General features: G+C 33.9%; 2 protein-coding genes across 3 annotated transcripts in view; one reads left to right on the forward strand and one right to left on the reverse strand.

The window, feature by feature from the left end:
• The window catches only part of IMMP2L (inner mitochondrial membrane peptidase subunit 2), a 428,918-nt gene that overhangs the window by 164,424 nt on the left and 246,712 nt on the right, over positions 1-17,782 (forward strand). The gene's annotated exons all lie outside the window — the stretch shown is intronic.
• Positions 11,343-17,782, reverse strand: part of LRRN3 (leucine rich repeat neuronal 3) — a 36,440-nt gene continuing 30,000 nt past the window's right edge. The window contains exon 3 of the mRNA XM_008632753.2: positions 11,343-17,771. Within this exon, the coding sequence (XP_008630975.1) occupies positions 17,202-17,771 (570 nt within the window). The 3' untranslated portion in view covers positions 11,343-17,201. The remainder of the gene's footprint in view (positions 17,772-17,782) is intronic.

Below are 17,782 nucleotides of genomic sequence, written 5' to 3' on the forward strand. Positions count from 1 at the left end.
TAAATTTATATTAAAAAAAACAAATCTGTATTTTGTTTCTCCAAAGCAGCATCCATTTTAGTGATTGAATTAAAATATTTCTATTTAGATTAATCTAGCCATACATAATCCCATATTAAAAATAAGTGATTCATGAAAGGTTTGCGGGAAATTAAGCTAGAAAATATCTACGACAGTTGACATTTAATAGCACATAGAAAGGATTTTTCGCATATTTTGGCTTAATCAAAAAGTTACAGCTGTAAATTGGGGTCACCTTTTGCTTCTGTAGTTGGTCAGTCTGCTTAGTAATAAAATACTTCATGGAAACAAGTAGATTGTTTTCTCACAAGAATTTCACATGGGATTTATTTCCTTCATCAGATGCTTTTTCTTATTTAGCTATTCTATATAATAAAAGAGATAGATAAATAATTTACTGTTCTAAAATTTATTGCTCTAATCATGACACTGGTGTATGACAATACCGCATCTTATTTTGTATTATAAATTGCTGTGCCCAGTAGTTACAATAGAACAATAGAACCATAGTGATGGCTTTAGTTTATGATCACAGCACTAATTTCATGTTGCTGTTGCAGAATGGTTTTTGTCATAATTTCTTGTTTCTTTTTCACAAACTTTTCTTCTTTTGATATTCTATATCCGCTTCCTTCCTTGTTAAAAAAAGACCAAACAGGTTCTTTTAATAACTGCAGTTATAGTTGGAGCAGAAAAACAAGATTTGGCCTTTTGCGAGATGCAGCTCGCAAGCCAGCACAAATTGTATGAATACAAGCATTTCAAATAAAAAACTATGAAATTTTGAAGATTATGAGAACAGTTCAAATGAAGAAAAATTAAATCATGCAGATTTTATGATTTCAGAAGAGACAGAGTAGATCTAAATTTTTACATTATTTAAGAAAAAAAGCCAGACTCATTGCTACAGTAAGACTTTCTCAAGATGAAGTGACACCTTAAGTTTTCCCAAGGAAATGTGACAGGCTCCATTAAAATTGCCTTATTGCTATTGATTTTGTACAGATGGTACTCATATACTGGGATAGTGATTCTAAGATTAGACTGGAGAGATCAGATAAATGAATGAGTAAGGTTGAGAGATTGTTTTCTCAGTATAGAAATTCAGTATGTAAGTTAATATCTTATTATAATGTTTGGGCTGTTTAGGAATGACACTACTGAATAAGAGAAAAATTTCAAATGTAATAGCAAATTATTTTAATAAGAAAGTAGCATGGAAGGCTGAAGAACTCCAGAAAAACAGCCAAGGTGAATAGGCAGGCTAATGGAATGTAAAATTCATTAGTAACAGCTGAATAAAGAAGTAGTAAGCTGAATTACTCTAAGAGTTCCTAAGTGAATTCATTAAATTTATTGCCATACAGTCAGGTAGAATGATGAATACAGAGAGAGAAATTTTCTTGAGAAGAGAGATTTAAAAACTGCAACTATTTCATTTGGTCAGTAGATGAATAAAAAATGTACTCTGGAGAAGTGTTAAAAAATAATGATTGTTACAAAGAAGGTAATGGAATTGTGCTGGTTGCTGCTTCTGGAAACATGACAGCAAAGATAACTGAGAAATTCAAAAGCCGGAAAATTCTAAACTCTGTAATTAATTAATTAAGTTTGTCTTTTCACATGTGTACTTAACTTCTGGAACACAGAGCATCACTTGAGGAGAAATGAGGAGAATTACTCAGATATAAAATACTGTCTTTGTTTGCTTATTCCTCCTGCTTTCTGTTCTGGGACAAATTCTGTCAAGTGCAGATGCACTGGCAGCTGTAAATACGTGGCCTTTAGCAGACATGTTATGCCTGTGTGGCTCTCCGGTCAAACTGAAGCTGCATCTGAGCCTGTGTGTACTTAACCATACATAGGAGGAATTGGTAAATATATATTTGTACAGCATAAATGCCATTCCTTAGAGGAAAGCAAGAACAAATTAAATTTATACTAGGTGGTAAATTCGGGGGTGTTTAGCATGTGCTATTTATTAGTATAAACTCCTTAGCAAGAGCTTTTCTTTAAAAGAGTGATTTAAAATAAAAGATAAACTCCGATTGGCTAGAATTTCATTAATTTTCCTTGTTATACAAAAGGTAGCACTTTGATTTCATGGTAAGAGTAGTGTTTGTGTAGTCATTCTGCAATAAAGTAGTCATTTTGTGAATATAAATAAATTAAACACATGCTAAAGATGCAGAGCGATAATTATGACCCATTCCCAAGATAAAAACCAAATATAACAATCTTTTTATGTCATCTTGATAATAGTAGACACTGGGTTTTTTGAAGTTTTCCTAAGCCTCTCTTGTCTTATGTAGTCATTGTATGTCACTTTATCAGAACAAGAGAGAAAAGATTCAGGGAGATTTACAAAACACTGATGGGTTTGAGACTCATTCTCTTCAAAGTAATATCTTCCTCTGGACTAGTTAATTTTAATTAAAAGTCTGAAAAAGTTTCATGAAATTGCTTATTCTTTTTTTAATGTGTCTGTGTTGCTTAGCTTGCATATTGATAGCTAAGCTGATACCACTGAATTCGTACCTTTGTGGAATTAAATTTCAGTGAAATAGATTTCAAAGGCTAGTTCCATTTTTGTAGCATCCTTGTAGGCGATATAGAGTGTAAGGCTTTTTGCAACATCAATTTTAGGCTAGTAATTAAAGTAGTTAATTTTATAATAACTATTACTGTAACCCATGTTGCTAACCTTTTCAAACTCTCTATAAAAAAATCTCTGTTCTTCAATGTAATTACAGTTACTTGGTTTCTCATATGGCCATTTTTGCCTTTCCTGCTCTTTGTCCCTTGCTTGTAGAAAAATCTCCTGGCATGCTATGATATTAATATATTTGAAAAAGAAAAGGTGTTGTATGGCAGCTTAACTGACTGTAAATATAACAGCTATTGTTTTTTTGGTGTTGATATTGAATCTAACAATCCATGTAGAATAAGTACTTGCATATTGCCCAAAATGCTTTTCCAAGCTGCATATAGTTCATAAGACACTTTTTTCTAAAGCATGTCAGTTTTTCTGGTGTGTCTGAAATTCACCTTTTCCTGATTTTTAGGAATGAGAAATTCATTTAGTAAGGTTTTCCATTGATAAAACTGCTGGAGCATTTATGTACTCAGAATCTTTTGAACACTTGACTAGCTCATATTGGATATAGTGGTGCTTGATTTCTACTCTAACAGAAGTTGATAGAGCAAATGATGCAACTACCACAGCACTCCAGTTCTGAGTTTATAGGCACTTACATGCCTAAGTATGTGCTAAACTTTATTCTAGTATCTAGTCTTAAAGTCAGTGATCGCTAGACTAAAAATGTGTGAACATGCCCTTACATGAATTAACCTCATAAGCATAATTTAAATGCTGATCTTTGTTGGTTTTGTTGTTTTAAATGAGGGAATCAAAGTCGTAACTTCTATTGTTTGTTGTAGTTATTGGTTATTATAACTAACAATAATGTATGCTACAGGACATATGCATCTGTAATTTTTTATATGTAACAAGAAGGGAAGAGATTGTGAATGACTCATTCTCCTATGAAATGATCAGGAATCAATCCTTTGGCTTTAAATAAAAGGAAGAAAACAAGTATGATCTAACTAGTAGCTCTCATTCTGGAGAGAATTGTTCAGTGTAACATCTTGAGGCAATTAGAAAAATGACATCTCTAGTACACAAAATTTGAATAAGCAGTAGAAAATATGGATCTTTCTCTCCTGTTTTTAACTAGATACACTATATTGTGTTGCACACAAGGGAAAAATATCCATGTACTTTATAATGCAGTAAATCATGCTGAGTGGGTATGAGCAGTCATTCAGTGAACAATTGATTTTACAGTATTGTAGACTGGGTTGGAAACTTGGGCATTCATTGCGCTATATGCAATTAAAATTTGTATATAAATTTCACATTAAAGTGGCTGTTTTATTAGGAAAACATTTTAAAACTGACACTAGACCATCTTAATGTGGAAGATGTTCTTTTACCAATATCTACAAATCAGTTGAAGTGTGAAATCTGTGTAAGAGTGAAGTATATAGAAAAAAAATTTAAACAAATTTCCAAACATTTTGACTTCCTGCATTTAAATAAGTAGTTAAGAACTATGAAAAATCTTTAAGAGCTTTGATATTTCCTAGAGTAGTGTGAAACATTTAATAAGTACTCTTTATGGTTATTATTTTGACTATATATCAAAGTCTCAAGCTTTCATAGAGTTTAAAAAAACCCCAAGAATTACAGAAGGGTTCGGTTCGAAGGGAGATTTAAAGGACATTTATTTTAACCCCTTTGCAATGAGCAGGGACATCTTCAACTAGATTAGGCTGCTCAGAGCTCTGTCCAGCCTGACCTTGAATGTTTCCAGGGAAGAGATACCCACTACCTCCCTGGGCAACCTGTGCTAGTGTCTCACCAAGTTCATTGTAATGAATGATCAGTTGAATGCTTGTTTAGTATGAAATTACATTAAATAAGTTGAATTTGCTGGTCTGACTAGTATGGACCAGGTAGAACCTGAATCTGCAAGAGAATGGAGATTTCCTTGTCACTTAGCTATCTGATATTTTATTGTGGAATTAAAAGGTCGATTTTATGGAGGAGACTACACAAGTCAAAGGTTTTGAATAAACATGGAGTTAAATATTACAAGTTCTTCCATCATTAGCAATTTGACAAAAGGAAGGACTTGCTGCTGTAGCATGATTCACTTGTTAGTTTGAGGAACAAGGATTAATGGAGACCTATATGACTCAAGATTTTAAGAAACAGATGCTCTAAATATAATTAAGTCATTGACTCTCATATTTTCCATTCAGTTTCTGAGGCAAGCTAAGAAAGTACCAGGAGCAGGGATGAAGTTAGAGTCTGGCAAGTGCTTTAGGAGAGGATGTCAAGATCATGGGCATCAGCTGTGGATGTAGACTACAGAAATAGTCAAACAAATTTACTAAACTTTTCATGAGAGGAGGATACCAAACTCGAGTAAATGTGTTTGATTATTGTTATAAATGAAAGAACATAATAATATCAGAAGGTAAAATGAAAATAGCTGCTTTTTAAAAAAAGTTAATTAAGGTGTGGCTCTCCTGAATTGGTTCTTTAGGACATTTTGACCCTGGTTGGTGCTGTCAATTTGAATGATTATTAGGATCTCAAAGGTAGAAGAACAGGTTGTTCACTTTAGTAACAGACAGTTCTTTTGCCTGTGGTCAAAAAGCAAATTATTTCAGTGATGTAGTATGTTTGAAGTCCTAGAGAAAACTAGTCAAAGTGTTTGTCAGCATACGTCAGATCCAATAAGCCTACCCCTCATCAATTCTTATTGCCTGTGGTGGTGATGCTGTGGTGAGAGTTTATTTGGCGCAGTACAGGGAAAAAATGTGAATAAGTTTGGGAAAGTTCTCTAATGAAATATTTTTAATTAGAAGCTATTTTTACACAAGAAAAGCACTTATTTACATATATAGTGATTATTGGATTAAACCAGTCATCACCTCAGATATTGTTACTTATAATGCTTTTATTGATAGGATAACCTTAGAAATTATGTTGGGGATGCTGGATCCTATGAACTTCATGTTGTTGGCAAGATTTTTTTCTTCAGTCTGCTAGAACCAATTTTGGTGCATTGTAGAACTCCTGTCCTTATGCCATAAGTGAGATGTTGCTGTGGTTCTGTCTTCCAGGGTCCAGCCAGTGATGAGGCTAAGCATACATCCTGCACAGGCAGAGGCATGCACCATGCATTACACACACTTAACTGACCCCACAGATAACACAGAGAGAAAACAGTTTCTGTATCAGCACCAGCATAAGCACATGAACACCAACAGCATGGATATCCTGATTGTGTTCCCCCCAGCCAGCTGACGAGGGCTAGAGTTTGTTATTGCTCGCATTCAGACTCATCCACAACATACAGGTTTCCTACAATCAATTATTCCACCCAGAATTGTGTCTCAGTGTCTTACAGTTACTGGCAATGAGAGCTATGGGGCCCCCATAGTCCTTCTGGAATGTCTCATCCAACAGAGGCTTCAGTTCCGCCTGATGTTCTGTGGTAGATTATGCCCATACACATACAGATTAGACAGCATAATTACACAGAAGATAGCTGGGACTAGAGTTTAATTAGACAGGCAGATTGTGATGATCAGGTACAACATTTCAGGCAAATGTACTGACCAGCTGCTGGCTTACATGTGAGTGGCCCCTTTTTTTCTTATGTTTTCCTTACTTTGAATCATAAAGGTTCAAGTCAGAAGGGGTATTTAAAGGTCTCCTGGTTCAATCCCTGTAGGCAGGGTATTGCAGACAATATGGAACAAAACCATACTCCAAAGAAATCAAATTTATAATAATTGACAATACAAGAGGAAAGATTTTCTGGTTCATCAGTTTCATGCTTTTTTAGCAGAGAAGTTTGGTTGGTTGGTTAGAGCATGGTACTAGGAATTGTAAGGTCATGGGTTCAATCCCTGCACGCACCATTCACTTGAATTGGACTTGGTGATCCTTGTGGGTCCCTTTCAACTCTTGAATATTTTGTGATTCTGTGAATTTGAATCTTTTTCTCATGATCATGGATTTGTTCAAAATTTTTTATATTCCAGTAAAATATATGCTAGTTTTAGCTGGTTACTCATGTCTATGTAGGTAAAAAAAGGAAGAAGCACTCACATATTCACACTCACCGTCTGCTGCTCTCCATTTATGCCATTTATGCCATTTAGCTATGTAGAAGATCATCATAATGAAAATGGTAGAGCACAAGAAAAGGGATGTAAGAAATTCCTAAGGATTTTGTTCAAAAAAGTAAATATATTTGAAATAAAGTATGGCCACATGTTGAAAGAGTATGGAAATAGCTGTCTGCATTGGGAATATATTTTTTAAATCTCAACATTTAAGAGGCCTAAACACCTACTGAAATTGTAGCATCTCTTCAAGAACTCTTAGAATCATTTAAAAAGAGGCAAGAGGATATTCCTGTATGAAACTTCGGAGTCATTTCAGCTAAAAATTTTTTTGCTTCTCTGAACAGGTTACATTGTGTGTATAGTCTGGGCATAAAGTTCCTCTGCAGAATTATTCCGGTTGGAAGATAAGTCATCTCTTCAACCTCATCCTCAAAACAGGGTCAATTATGAATCAGATCATAGTGCTTATAATTTTGTACCATATCTCTGCAACCTATTTCCAAGTGTTTTTTTCCTCATAATTATTTTTCCTATATCTAGTTAAATCCCCTTCCCCCTAACTTCTGGTTTTGGTTGTTGTCACTCATTTTCCTGCTGTGCACCTCAGTAATGAGCCTGACTCTGTCTTCTCATTAGGCATGTCTTAGATACAGAAAGGTTGCTACTTCTCAATGCTTCTTTTTTTCCCAGGCTGAACAAGCCCAGCTGCCTCAGAATTTCTTCTTACGAGAAGAGCTTCTAAAAGCTCTTGACATCTTGGGAACCTCTTGCTAAGCTCTCTACAGTTGATCAATGTCTCATAGAGGGCTGGGCAAGTGGGGATCCAAAATTAGACACAGTATTACAGTGGTGGTCTAACAAGCACTGAATGAAGGGGAATTCTTTTCCTCAGTCTTCTGTTAGTTTCATGTGAATACAGCCCAGTGTCCTGTTAGCCAACTGTGCTTAGGAGCCAGAGGTCATTTTCAGCAGAGCTGCTACCAGCGAGGCAGTCACAGCTTTGTACTCATTCAGGTGTTAGTCCACTCTAGGTGCAGGACTTCACATGTGTCCTTGCTGAATGTCATGTCAGCACATTGGCCTAATTCTCCAGCATTTTTAGATTCCTCTAAATGGCAGCCCTGTGGTTAACTGTATTGACTGCATTCTCCAAATTAGTATTGTCAGATTGATAAGGATTTTGTCTCCCCCTCCAGGTCATTAATAAGATGTTAAGCAGGTTAAATCCCAGAGTAGAACCCTGAGGAATGCCACTTGTAACTGGTCTCAAAACAGTACAAATCATTGACCACTACCTCTTGTGTGTGATGTTGTCCAGACTGCCATGGCTAGTACTGTGTATTTTAGCACCTTCGTGTATACAATCTACATGTGAGTGATATTAGGGTGTCTTTCTGTCAAACTAATAATGTTAAGCTGCACTTGGACCTGAGCTAAAAAACCCTTGAAGGGCTTCACAGCACTGTATGGACTTCCTAATTCAGATCTCTCCAAATTGCATCTTTACGTGTAAATATATCATCAGAGACTCAGCAGATCAGCTCTGTTTTAGATACAGACATCTAGTTGGCTTATTCAGTCTCTCTTGCTTCCATGTTTTCACTGATTTTTCAGTTAGTTTGCAAAGAGTTTTAAAATGGGTTTTAAAAAATAGGTTTTTGTTACTGTATTCTGACTGACTCTTTTGCATTAGTCATTATTTTAGTATATAACTTAATTATAAACAGGATCATTCTTGTCTTCCCTCTCTTCTCCTGTTAATTTAATTGATTTTGTTTTCTTTGTTTTTTCCCTCAGCTGTTAGTCTTCCCTTTTCTATTTCTTCAAGCTTTTATTCTGTGTAGTAATGATTGGCTTCTTTTTGGTGGTATACACTTGTTTTCAACATCATTTAAAACAAACTCAAATACCTTCCAGTGTCTTTCATTGTTGCCTTTAAATGGATTTTGTAGCTAATCCTTCAGAATTAATTTTTTTTAAAGAACTTTGAGGCTTCTTAAAAACAATAATTGATATTGCTTTGGCTCTGGTAATATTTAGAAAATCACAAATCTTAATTGGTTATTAGTGGCAGTATAATTGATACAGTTAAGCAGCTCCTGGACCTTGAGCTCTCTCTTTAATTAGAGGCAGTAGTGTCTCCTTCCCTCTGAGATTTCGTTACGAAAGTATTTTGCTTAATAATACAGAGTTATCAGCTTTCAGTTGTCTTCTGAATGAAACCTCCCAAATGAGACTACCTGTCACTGCCTTCTTCATATTAGCCAGAATTTCCCAACATGCTCTTTATCATTGCTTAAACACTTTTTTTCACTTTCTAATAAATATTTTTCTTGTTTTACAATTAGTACTGTAACTTTTTCCGTGACACTTGATCATAAGGTGTGGAATTATAATTTGTCTCCCTAGCATTATTTCAGAATAATCTGAAATATTTTTGAAAATGAAACAACAACAACAAAAGAAAAAAATAAATGAAAAAAAGGTAAATCTTCTTTACAGCTTTTTTTTTGTACTAAATATTTTTGGCCAAATCGAAGCACATAGGGTTGCTGTCTTGTTTTTCTTCCCCGTTTTTGTTAGGTCTTGTCTTAATTTGAAACTTTTATATATATATATATATATATAATGGTATCTTCAAGTTCACTTGTTTTCCTTGAGTCTTTCTTCATGTCTTTATCATTAATTTTTCTTAATCTCTGATAATATTGTCACTTCTTCTTGTTTAAACTTTGCTTGACTACTGACTAGTCTAATTTCTATATCTACCTTTAATTACAGCGTTTCCAGAATGGGCTGTTAGACACAATGCCTTCACTTGTTCCTTTTCTTTCTTATACCTTTTGTCTATCCTATTCTACTTCACTGTCTTTAAACCTACTTGTAGCACCTCTTTGTTCATTCAACTTTTTTTTTCTCTTATTTATTGATTTGATCATGTTGCAAACTTGTTCTTTCAGCAGTTTTGGCCCCTTTGTCCACCATTTTACAGCTCTCTTCTGGTTTGTTCTAAAATATTTTTTCCATCCTATGTTACAATTGGTTTTTACCATTCATCTATCTCCCTTTGAGTATCTAAAGTTTCTCATTTTTCCTTACCTTTACCTGTAATACTTCCATGATCTGCACTTTATTTGTTGGCAACATATGAAGGTTTGTAATTTACCATTTTTGTTATTAAATATTTTTTTCTTTCTTATACTTTGTCAATTTTATGAATATTTATGAGAAAGTTTTCATGCTCTTGTTTAAGGCAAACCCCTATTCACTGTAAAGTCACCACATTATACATGAAGTTTGTAATTTTAATGTAAGTGTTCTAGCAAGAAGCATTTAGATTATTTATACGCATCCAGTGTGGTGGAATTTAAATTTTGGCAAGAGAAAAGTAGAGTTCTTTGCTAGAATGATGAAAAAGAAATGCTGATAGTGGGAGAACAATGTTGCGTGACATACAAGAGCAGAGAATTTTCCTGTGTAAGATAATTGAAGCAAAAAGAAATTTTCAAATGAAGGAGATAAAAGGAAGAAGAAGACAAGTTGAAGCCTAAGAAATTCTGTAGGACGATAATATATAGTTAGAGATGAATAGCAGGAGCAGACTCTTGGAAACCTTTTAGGTCAGGAGGAGTAAGAATCCGAGGGAAACCTATATTGTTTGTGGTATCTTAAAAGAAAGTAATTTAGAATATATTGTATGGCATATTATTTTGTTTGTAGTTAGATAATATCTGAACATATAAAAAATTCTTTGCTGGTGCTTAATTTTCTACACTATCAAGAATTTCTTTGATGGATATTGAATTATTTAATCCTGAAACAGATGCTCTCCACAAAATATTCTATTCTAAGCATTTTAAATAAATAACATTGTTCTTTTCCTATTTTGTCTTAATTAAAAATATATGTAATGTTTTCTATTAAATGAAATTTAATATTTATATTCAATATTTATACTGTCTTTGGTAGAGATGTGCAGATGAAAATTTTTGACGGGTCTCAATCAGGTAGATAGGTTCATATGGCCAGGCTTTTGTCACCCAGGGGTATACTTTGTAACGTCCAAACCACCTCAACAGGTTGGAGACTAGTATCTGTTAAATTCAGTGGAAATTACACACCTAAATGCTTTCACTGTATGAGGAAGTATTGGTGGGTAGTTGTCTACCTCTCACTGTGGTAGAGAAAAAATTCACAACCCTTTGACAATATATTTATGTTTCTTTTGTTCTAAACCTTTAGTAAATTGCAGGGATGTTTAATCTTTGGTGTATGTGCTTTGGTGTGATGTGTTTATTGGTATATGCTTGTAAATCGTTATATGCTTTTGAAAGGCTGGATGGATAATAAGATTATTCTCTTTCTGTTTTCTTTTTCTAATAATCCAGACGTGGCAAAAGCTACAAATAACTTCGAATTACTCTACTAGTAGTGGACATCCTCCATTTTAGTCTGCTTTCCTAAGACCAAGGGGAGAAATGGAGCTTTAGCTAACATAATACTATTAAAGCAGAGCTGACTGCTGAAGTAGGTTGGGGAATAGAGTTTTCAGGCTTGTGATTTTCCTCTGGCTACACTTGAAATTTGCCTTCAAATCCACAAAGCAATTCAGCTTTATTATGGGTTTGTTTTTTGTTTTGGATTTTTTTTCCATGTCATTGATAATTACAAAATGATAACAAATATCATAGAGAAGTATACTCAGGAAGTAGTCTAAGAAGTAGGATACTCTGGAAGTAGTACAGTTCATAGGAGTCTGGGAAAAACATGAAGTATTAATGAAGTAGAAAATAGTTTAAAAGGAGGGCTGCTGCTGATGTAATTTTGTGTAAGAGCAAACAGTAGATGATTGCTAAGTGAAAAAATGAAATGTGAAGGGTACAAGAGAGGTTGAATTTCTCAGAAGGAAGAAAAGGAAGTAATTTTTAATTTGGCTTTAACAGCTTGAAAGGCAACAAGGTGAATTGGACATGATACATTTATAAGTGTTGTGACATTGGACTGTACTATTGTGGACTTGTCAAACTAAAAGTCTGAAAGTCCTAGGGGTACAGTTCATCCTAGACTGAGTAATAAAATCCTCTTACATTGCTGTAGAAAAAATGGAATTGGGATAGTGGTGTGCATGTGCTATATATTTTAGGTATTGATAGTTTAATTTGTACAAGCAGGTATTTTAGGAGAAAGCATTATTTCATATTTTGGAATGCATTGTGTGACACATGAATATTCAGTATAGCACTTAGTTTGCTAAAAATGGGCATGCACTTATCATGAATACCTTCAGAGCATTTATGAAATAAATTATATAAGACTTTAATATTGCGTTTTATATTAATTCTTAAGGTAACATTAATTTAAGAGACTATAATTGAAAGTAACAGTTTGATTTAACTTAATCCTTTTATTACCTGGTACATAAGTAAAAACATATCTGATTACTTCTGATTTAATGATGGTTGTTGCTTTGGTATAGTGAGGCTAAATCTAAATGGTCAGGTTTTTTTATTTGGCATTGTTATTGGGCAGTTTGCATTTAATTAAAAGCAATAATTCTGACTCTATTTGTAGCCCCTTTACACTCCATTTAAATGTTGGAATATTTAGGAATACATGATTTTCATAATCTGTTTCTGTGTCCTATGAAATTATTCCACTGTTATGTCAAAAGTGTGTTTTAGCTGTCTTTAGTAGACTTCAGACAGTAACCCACTTTCTCTGGTGTTATAATGTATTCAGCTGTATGTTTTTAATTAGCTGACATTCATGCTGGAGACAACAAAAAGAAGTTATAAATGTTAACAGAGTAAAGTTTTATAAAAATAAAAAAAGAATTTATGACAAGATTCTGCCCTCTAAAGTTATTCCCAACAGGCATCTCAAGGAATCTGACTTGTGTTCACATGCTAAATGACAGAACTGTAAACTCTTTGACCTGTAAAGTGTAATATATGAATGCGGAAAGGTTTTCTTTATAGAATCTAGGTCTGGACTGGAAGAAATGTGTATAGAAGAAGACACCAGCATTGAATTTGATATACTTTTGTGATTCACAAAAGCATTATGGCTATTTGGAGCACAGTGTGAAATTGTCATCAACATGGATAACAAACAATAGCTACGTAAGGGTGAGGCAGATGGGGTTGTTTTCCACTTATCTAAACTGTAATGTTAAAAAGAACATCAGCTATTTTAGGATCAGGAGTAGGCCATCTGCCCAAATTGCATGCCCTTCCAGCTTTATCTAACACCCATATTATTATTTTCATCTGAATGTTGTTACATTTTTTCTGCTTTAGAGATGCTTTATCGCATTACCCGATCAGCTTTACAACTAGATTTTTCTCTAAGAATGCTACGTCTTTCTTTAATAATTGTATTTCTCTATTCAAATATTTTGCCTCCAAGTATTATGTTTCATTGATAATTTTTAAAATAAATCAACAGCATCTGTCCTTACTGGAAGTGTTGGAAATGATGTGACAGTCTGGCAACAACAGTAGCAGGAAATAAGCAAAGAACGCACAGGGAGTGTGGAAAGGAACAGAGAATTTGCATCAAGGCAAGGAAGAGGGCTTTGGGAAAAAGGGTCTAAAATAACTGAAGCTGAGAGACAGAAAGATAAGCAAGTGAGAGAGATTTGTAAAAAAGTGTTTTTTAGCTGACAGAGGAATTTAATTTGTAGTTTTCAGCTTTGTCTGAAGGAAGGAAGGAATGACTTAATAAAAGATTCAGTTGCTTTGAAGGTACTTCAATATATCTGCAGCTTTATATCTCTCTGAGAGTATTGTAGTTGAGTAGGTACATGTAGAACACATTTATTTAAAGTTTTTCTAGAGTGCTCAAAAGAACAAGTCTTTTAAACTTGGTGTCCAATTGGCTTAATGTTTTATCTCTTTATGGTCACCCCAACTGTAGAAATGAAACACTACTTAATGTAACCAGAAAAATAACATAACCATAGTCAGTCATGCACCATAGGGTCCGTTTTCATTATTCATTACTAGTTTTACTGTTTTCCTATGCTATTTACAAAGGATGCTTGTACATTTTGTCTCAGAATACTGAAGTGCAGCTAATCATGGACAGAATGTAGTCTGGTACTTCATTTTCACTCCGCCCTATAATGGAAACATTGAAGAGGACGCAACTCCTTTGGAATTTTTATTGGAAGTGAAGTGAATAGCTCAAGTCTCAGTTTTAAAGCACAGCTCTGGCTAGACGGGTTATGATTGTGTATTTTAACATTCCAATCATGCAAAGCTTGCCAAGTTTCAGTAATAAATTGAATTTATCCATATAAATGAGTAATTGCAATTCTCTTGTTTAATATCTAACTTCTATAGCGCTCATATGCAGAAATGAAGCTTGGTGGCTTTTTCTCTTGAATTTTCACAAACATTGTCATCTCGCTTTATTTTTGTTCTCTGTCTTGATTTCATGTTTACTGAATGTTTGGATTATCTCTCTCTTGTTTTGATAATCCTTCTCTTTTTATGTTGTAGTTTAACATTTTCCCTGAGTATATATGTAGTCTTTTCCTGAGAAAATTGCTTCCAATTATTTCCAATGGTATTAAAAATTCAAATTACACATTTGGTACGTCAATCAACTGGCCTACCAAAACACTAGGTTTGGAAGGACAACCAGTATTCCAGAAAGATGTGGGTTTGTTTTTTTTGCTACCTAGCAGTTTATTCCAACACCTTTCTACTGCTTCTCATGAAAGCCAAAGATGCTCTAAAGTGATCAATGTATATATTGGTTCCCCAATGATTTGATTCAAGATGTCTTTCTGTAAGGTATCTTGTCTCATGATCTTCAGGAGGCAATACCAGCAATTTTTTTACTCTGGATATATTTCTAGTCATCTGGTTTCTGACCTCTACAAAAGCTGCATGCAATTGTTAATATTTTTCCAAGCATGTTTTCTAACCTTTAGCATGAGGTGAATTTTCAGTCTCTTTTTGGCTCTTCTGGCTTATGTTCGATGGCTATCTCCTCTATTGCATTTACCTATATCCTTCAAAATGTCTTCTGAAGTTTTAATAATGAACTTTTCATACTTACTGTACACTTTCTTCCATGTAAAATTTCTTGTCTTGTCAGTGCCGCACATCCACTGTATTCAGTTTAATAATAAGAATTATTTTCTTCCGTATGTCTGACATGTCAATCTTTTTCTCGCAGCTCTTCTAAAATTGTCTAGTATGTGAACTTATTTTCTGTACTATATAGCAATCCTTTTCAGAAATGTCTCTTCTGGTTTCAGATAAAAAGGAGTATCTTATAAGATTATCGTTGATCATTGCGTCTTTTCTATTACTGGCCAGCACAAGATTGTGGGAAGAATCTCAATTTCTATTTTAAGTTATCTTGAGGTCACTACTTCAGGCTACACAAGCAGAATAAGTTTTATTAGAGAATTTTGGAAATGGAAATTTCCTTTTAGGATATAAATCATTTTTTTCTCTGATCTCTTACCTAAGTTTTATGGGTACTTTTTGGACTTAGGATTTCACAGCATTTTAGCTAAACTAGAAACTGAAATGTTTATATGTAACATAGCATTTGACTATGTTAGCTGATGAAATATTGCAATTTATTTTTTTAAATGGCAGTAAATGTTTTACCAAAAAGTAAATGCTTAATCTTTATATGAATAGAACATTATCTTTCAGTCTAGTAGCTGATAGAAGAAAGTAATAGAAATTAATTAAAAAGTTTTTTTCAGTATTGTATTTTGGGTATTTCCTAGCCAGATATTTCAAATACTTATGTTTGCCTTCTCTCTTTCATTAGTGGTACATTTCAGAATGAGGTTTGCTGTCAAATGCCAAGGAAAAGTTAATCTTATTCTGAGCTACTCTTTTCTGGTTTGAATAACCAGTAAGTACTGCTCTTAATGCATTGCATTCCTGAGAGAAAACTATGAAATAAATGGAAACACAGGTGTGTAAAAATACTTGTCTGTTTCTGAGGAAATTAAATATAGCTTCTTGTCAGTTCTTACCTCCATTAAAGAGGGTAAACATCCCAATTAATGAAATACATGAAGATTTTAGCCCTGTGCCTTGTGTAGAAAAAAAGCAACTTTTGTTTAAATGAGGAGATTATGAAAAAGCATACTTTAGCATGATTAAGTTATTTTTATGATTTTTAAGAGATTTTACTTTGCTGAAAAAACTGCTGGTACATTTTTTTTTGGCATGTTTGTGCAAAAATGCAAGTTAAATGCGCACTACAGTATTAAAGCTACAAGATGGATTTATTGCTTCCTAAGGACTTCAGGTTTATGTAGGATATCTATAGAAGGAACAGCTGTCCCTTTTTATACACAGCTACACAAGAATTCCACTGCTCATCTGTAGCTTCTGTGGAGATTGTAACATGAAAAATGTCTTTGGTCATGGGAAATGGATAATATCATGGAATATTTCTGTGTAGAAATCAAATATGTTATGTTTATATGGATGGTGGTTCACAGTACTTCTATGGAAAGAAGTGCCATGTATTCTAGAAGAGATACTTCTGTCTAGTAATAAAACGATGTAGTACAGATATAATGAAATAAAGATCTGCAGGCTCACATGTTGCTAAGAGAACAGAAGTGTTTCACACAGATACTAAAAGTGTATATAATAAAAGCATCAAAGAACTATTTATTAACCAATATCCATGATGAAATCTAATTAAAATGGGTTTAAGTGGATTCATCTCCAACCTCCCCTTTGCCTTTAAAATGTTCTTAGAGTAAATAAAATTTGATAAAAAACTATGACTAAACTTATGTTTCTGTTAGAAACTTATACAACCTAAAATCAGCAAAAATGTTCTTTGTGCTCGGATTAGCATTTTAATAGGAGACTATGTAAAGAGATATTTTATCAGACATTGGAATGCGTTTGTTTATTGTCAGACAAGAACTCCCAGAATGGTGGGGTATGTTTTTTAGAAACAAACAAGACAAAAAGTATTTTGATTTTAATCAAAAATGTATTTTCTCATTAAAAAAACTCACATACTCACTGTGTCTACTCTACAGAATTTGTCCATTTCATTACACCATATGTCAATCCTAGTATATCTGTTCACTGCAAAAACTCGTGGCTATTTTGTGTAATACAGCACAGGAGGAGGTATTGCTCAGTTCCACTACTTTTATATAATAATTTAAAAAAAAATACAGAAAATGTTCTTGGCTACTTCCACTGTATTCCAGACTTAAAAGTCCCATGAAAGTTCTAGAATATGAAGTTAATTTTATTTGGTTGGTAGAATACCCTTAGAAGCCAGTTAATTAAAATTCTTCTCTTATACTGAGTCATATATATTCCATTTGTTGGCAGCAGCAAAGTCCAGGCATCTAGTTCCTAAGAGAAATACTTTTTCTTGTTGCCTTTTTATTCAGCACAAATACAGTCATGTGCTTCTTATCTCAGAAGTTAAGTGATATACTGACATATTTATGACATATTTGTTGGTACACCTATTACAGTTGCTTTTACTTCCATTGCTGTGCTTTTTTCTTTGCCCATGTCCCAAAGAGTGATTAGAGGAGGATAAAGCTCATTGAGGGAAAGGGATTGTTTCTTCAGGTAATTCCTTAGATAGCTGTGTCCAGTGCCATAGTTCATATCTTGAGAGATGCATCTGTAGAGATATATCACAGAGATGATTCCCAAAAGGGCACCAAGGCAGGCAAGGAATCCTATTATGTTGTTCTTTTCATAGCCTTTCACTTCCAAGTCCAGTCCTTTTGTGGTTACATTGACACATTGTTTCCTATTCTGTGAGTAGATAGTGGGAATGTCTATACAAATTTTGTATTCAGTTGATGGATTTAGATGTGTAAGATTATATACCTTTATATCAGATGGTATTCGAGCACTCTGTGCAGCCCGGGAGTCTTCGGCTTTCAGAAAGGCTGTCCATCTGACACTGGACTTCAGAATTTTAGAACTCGCTTTCCATGAAACCAAAACAGAATTAGATTTTATGTCTTTTATTTTAATATTTAAAGATTCATTGTGTTCCTGAGGGAAAG

The sequence above is a fragment of the Corvus brachyrhynchos genome, unplaced genomic scaffold, assembly GCF_000691975.1.
Source record: "Corvus brachyrhynchos isolate BGI_N302 unplaced genomic scaffold, ASM69197v1 scaffold32, whole genome shotgun sequence".
Classification (NCBI taxonomy): Eukaryota; Metazoa; Chordata; class Aves; order Passeriformes; family Corvidae; genus Corvus; species Corvus brachyrhynchos.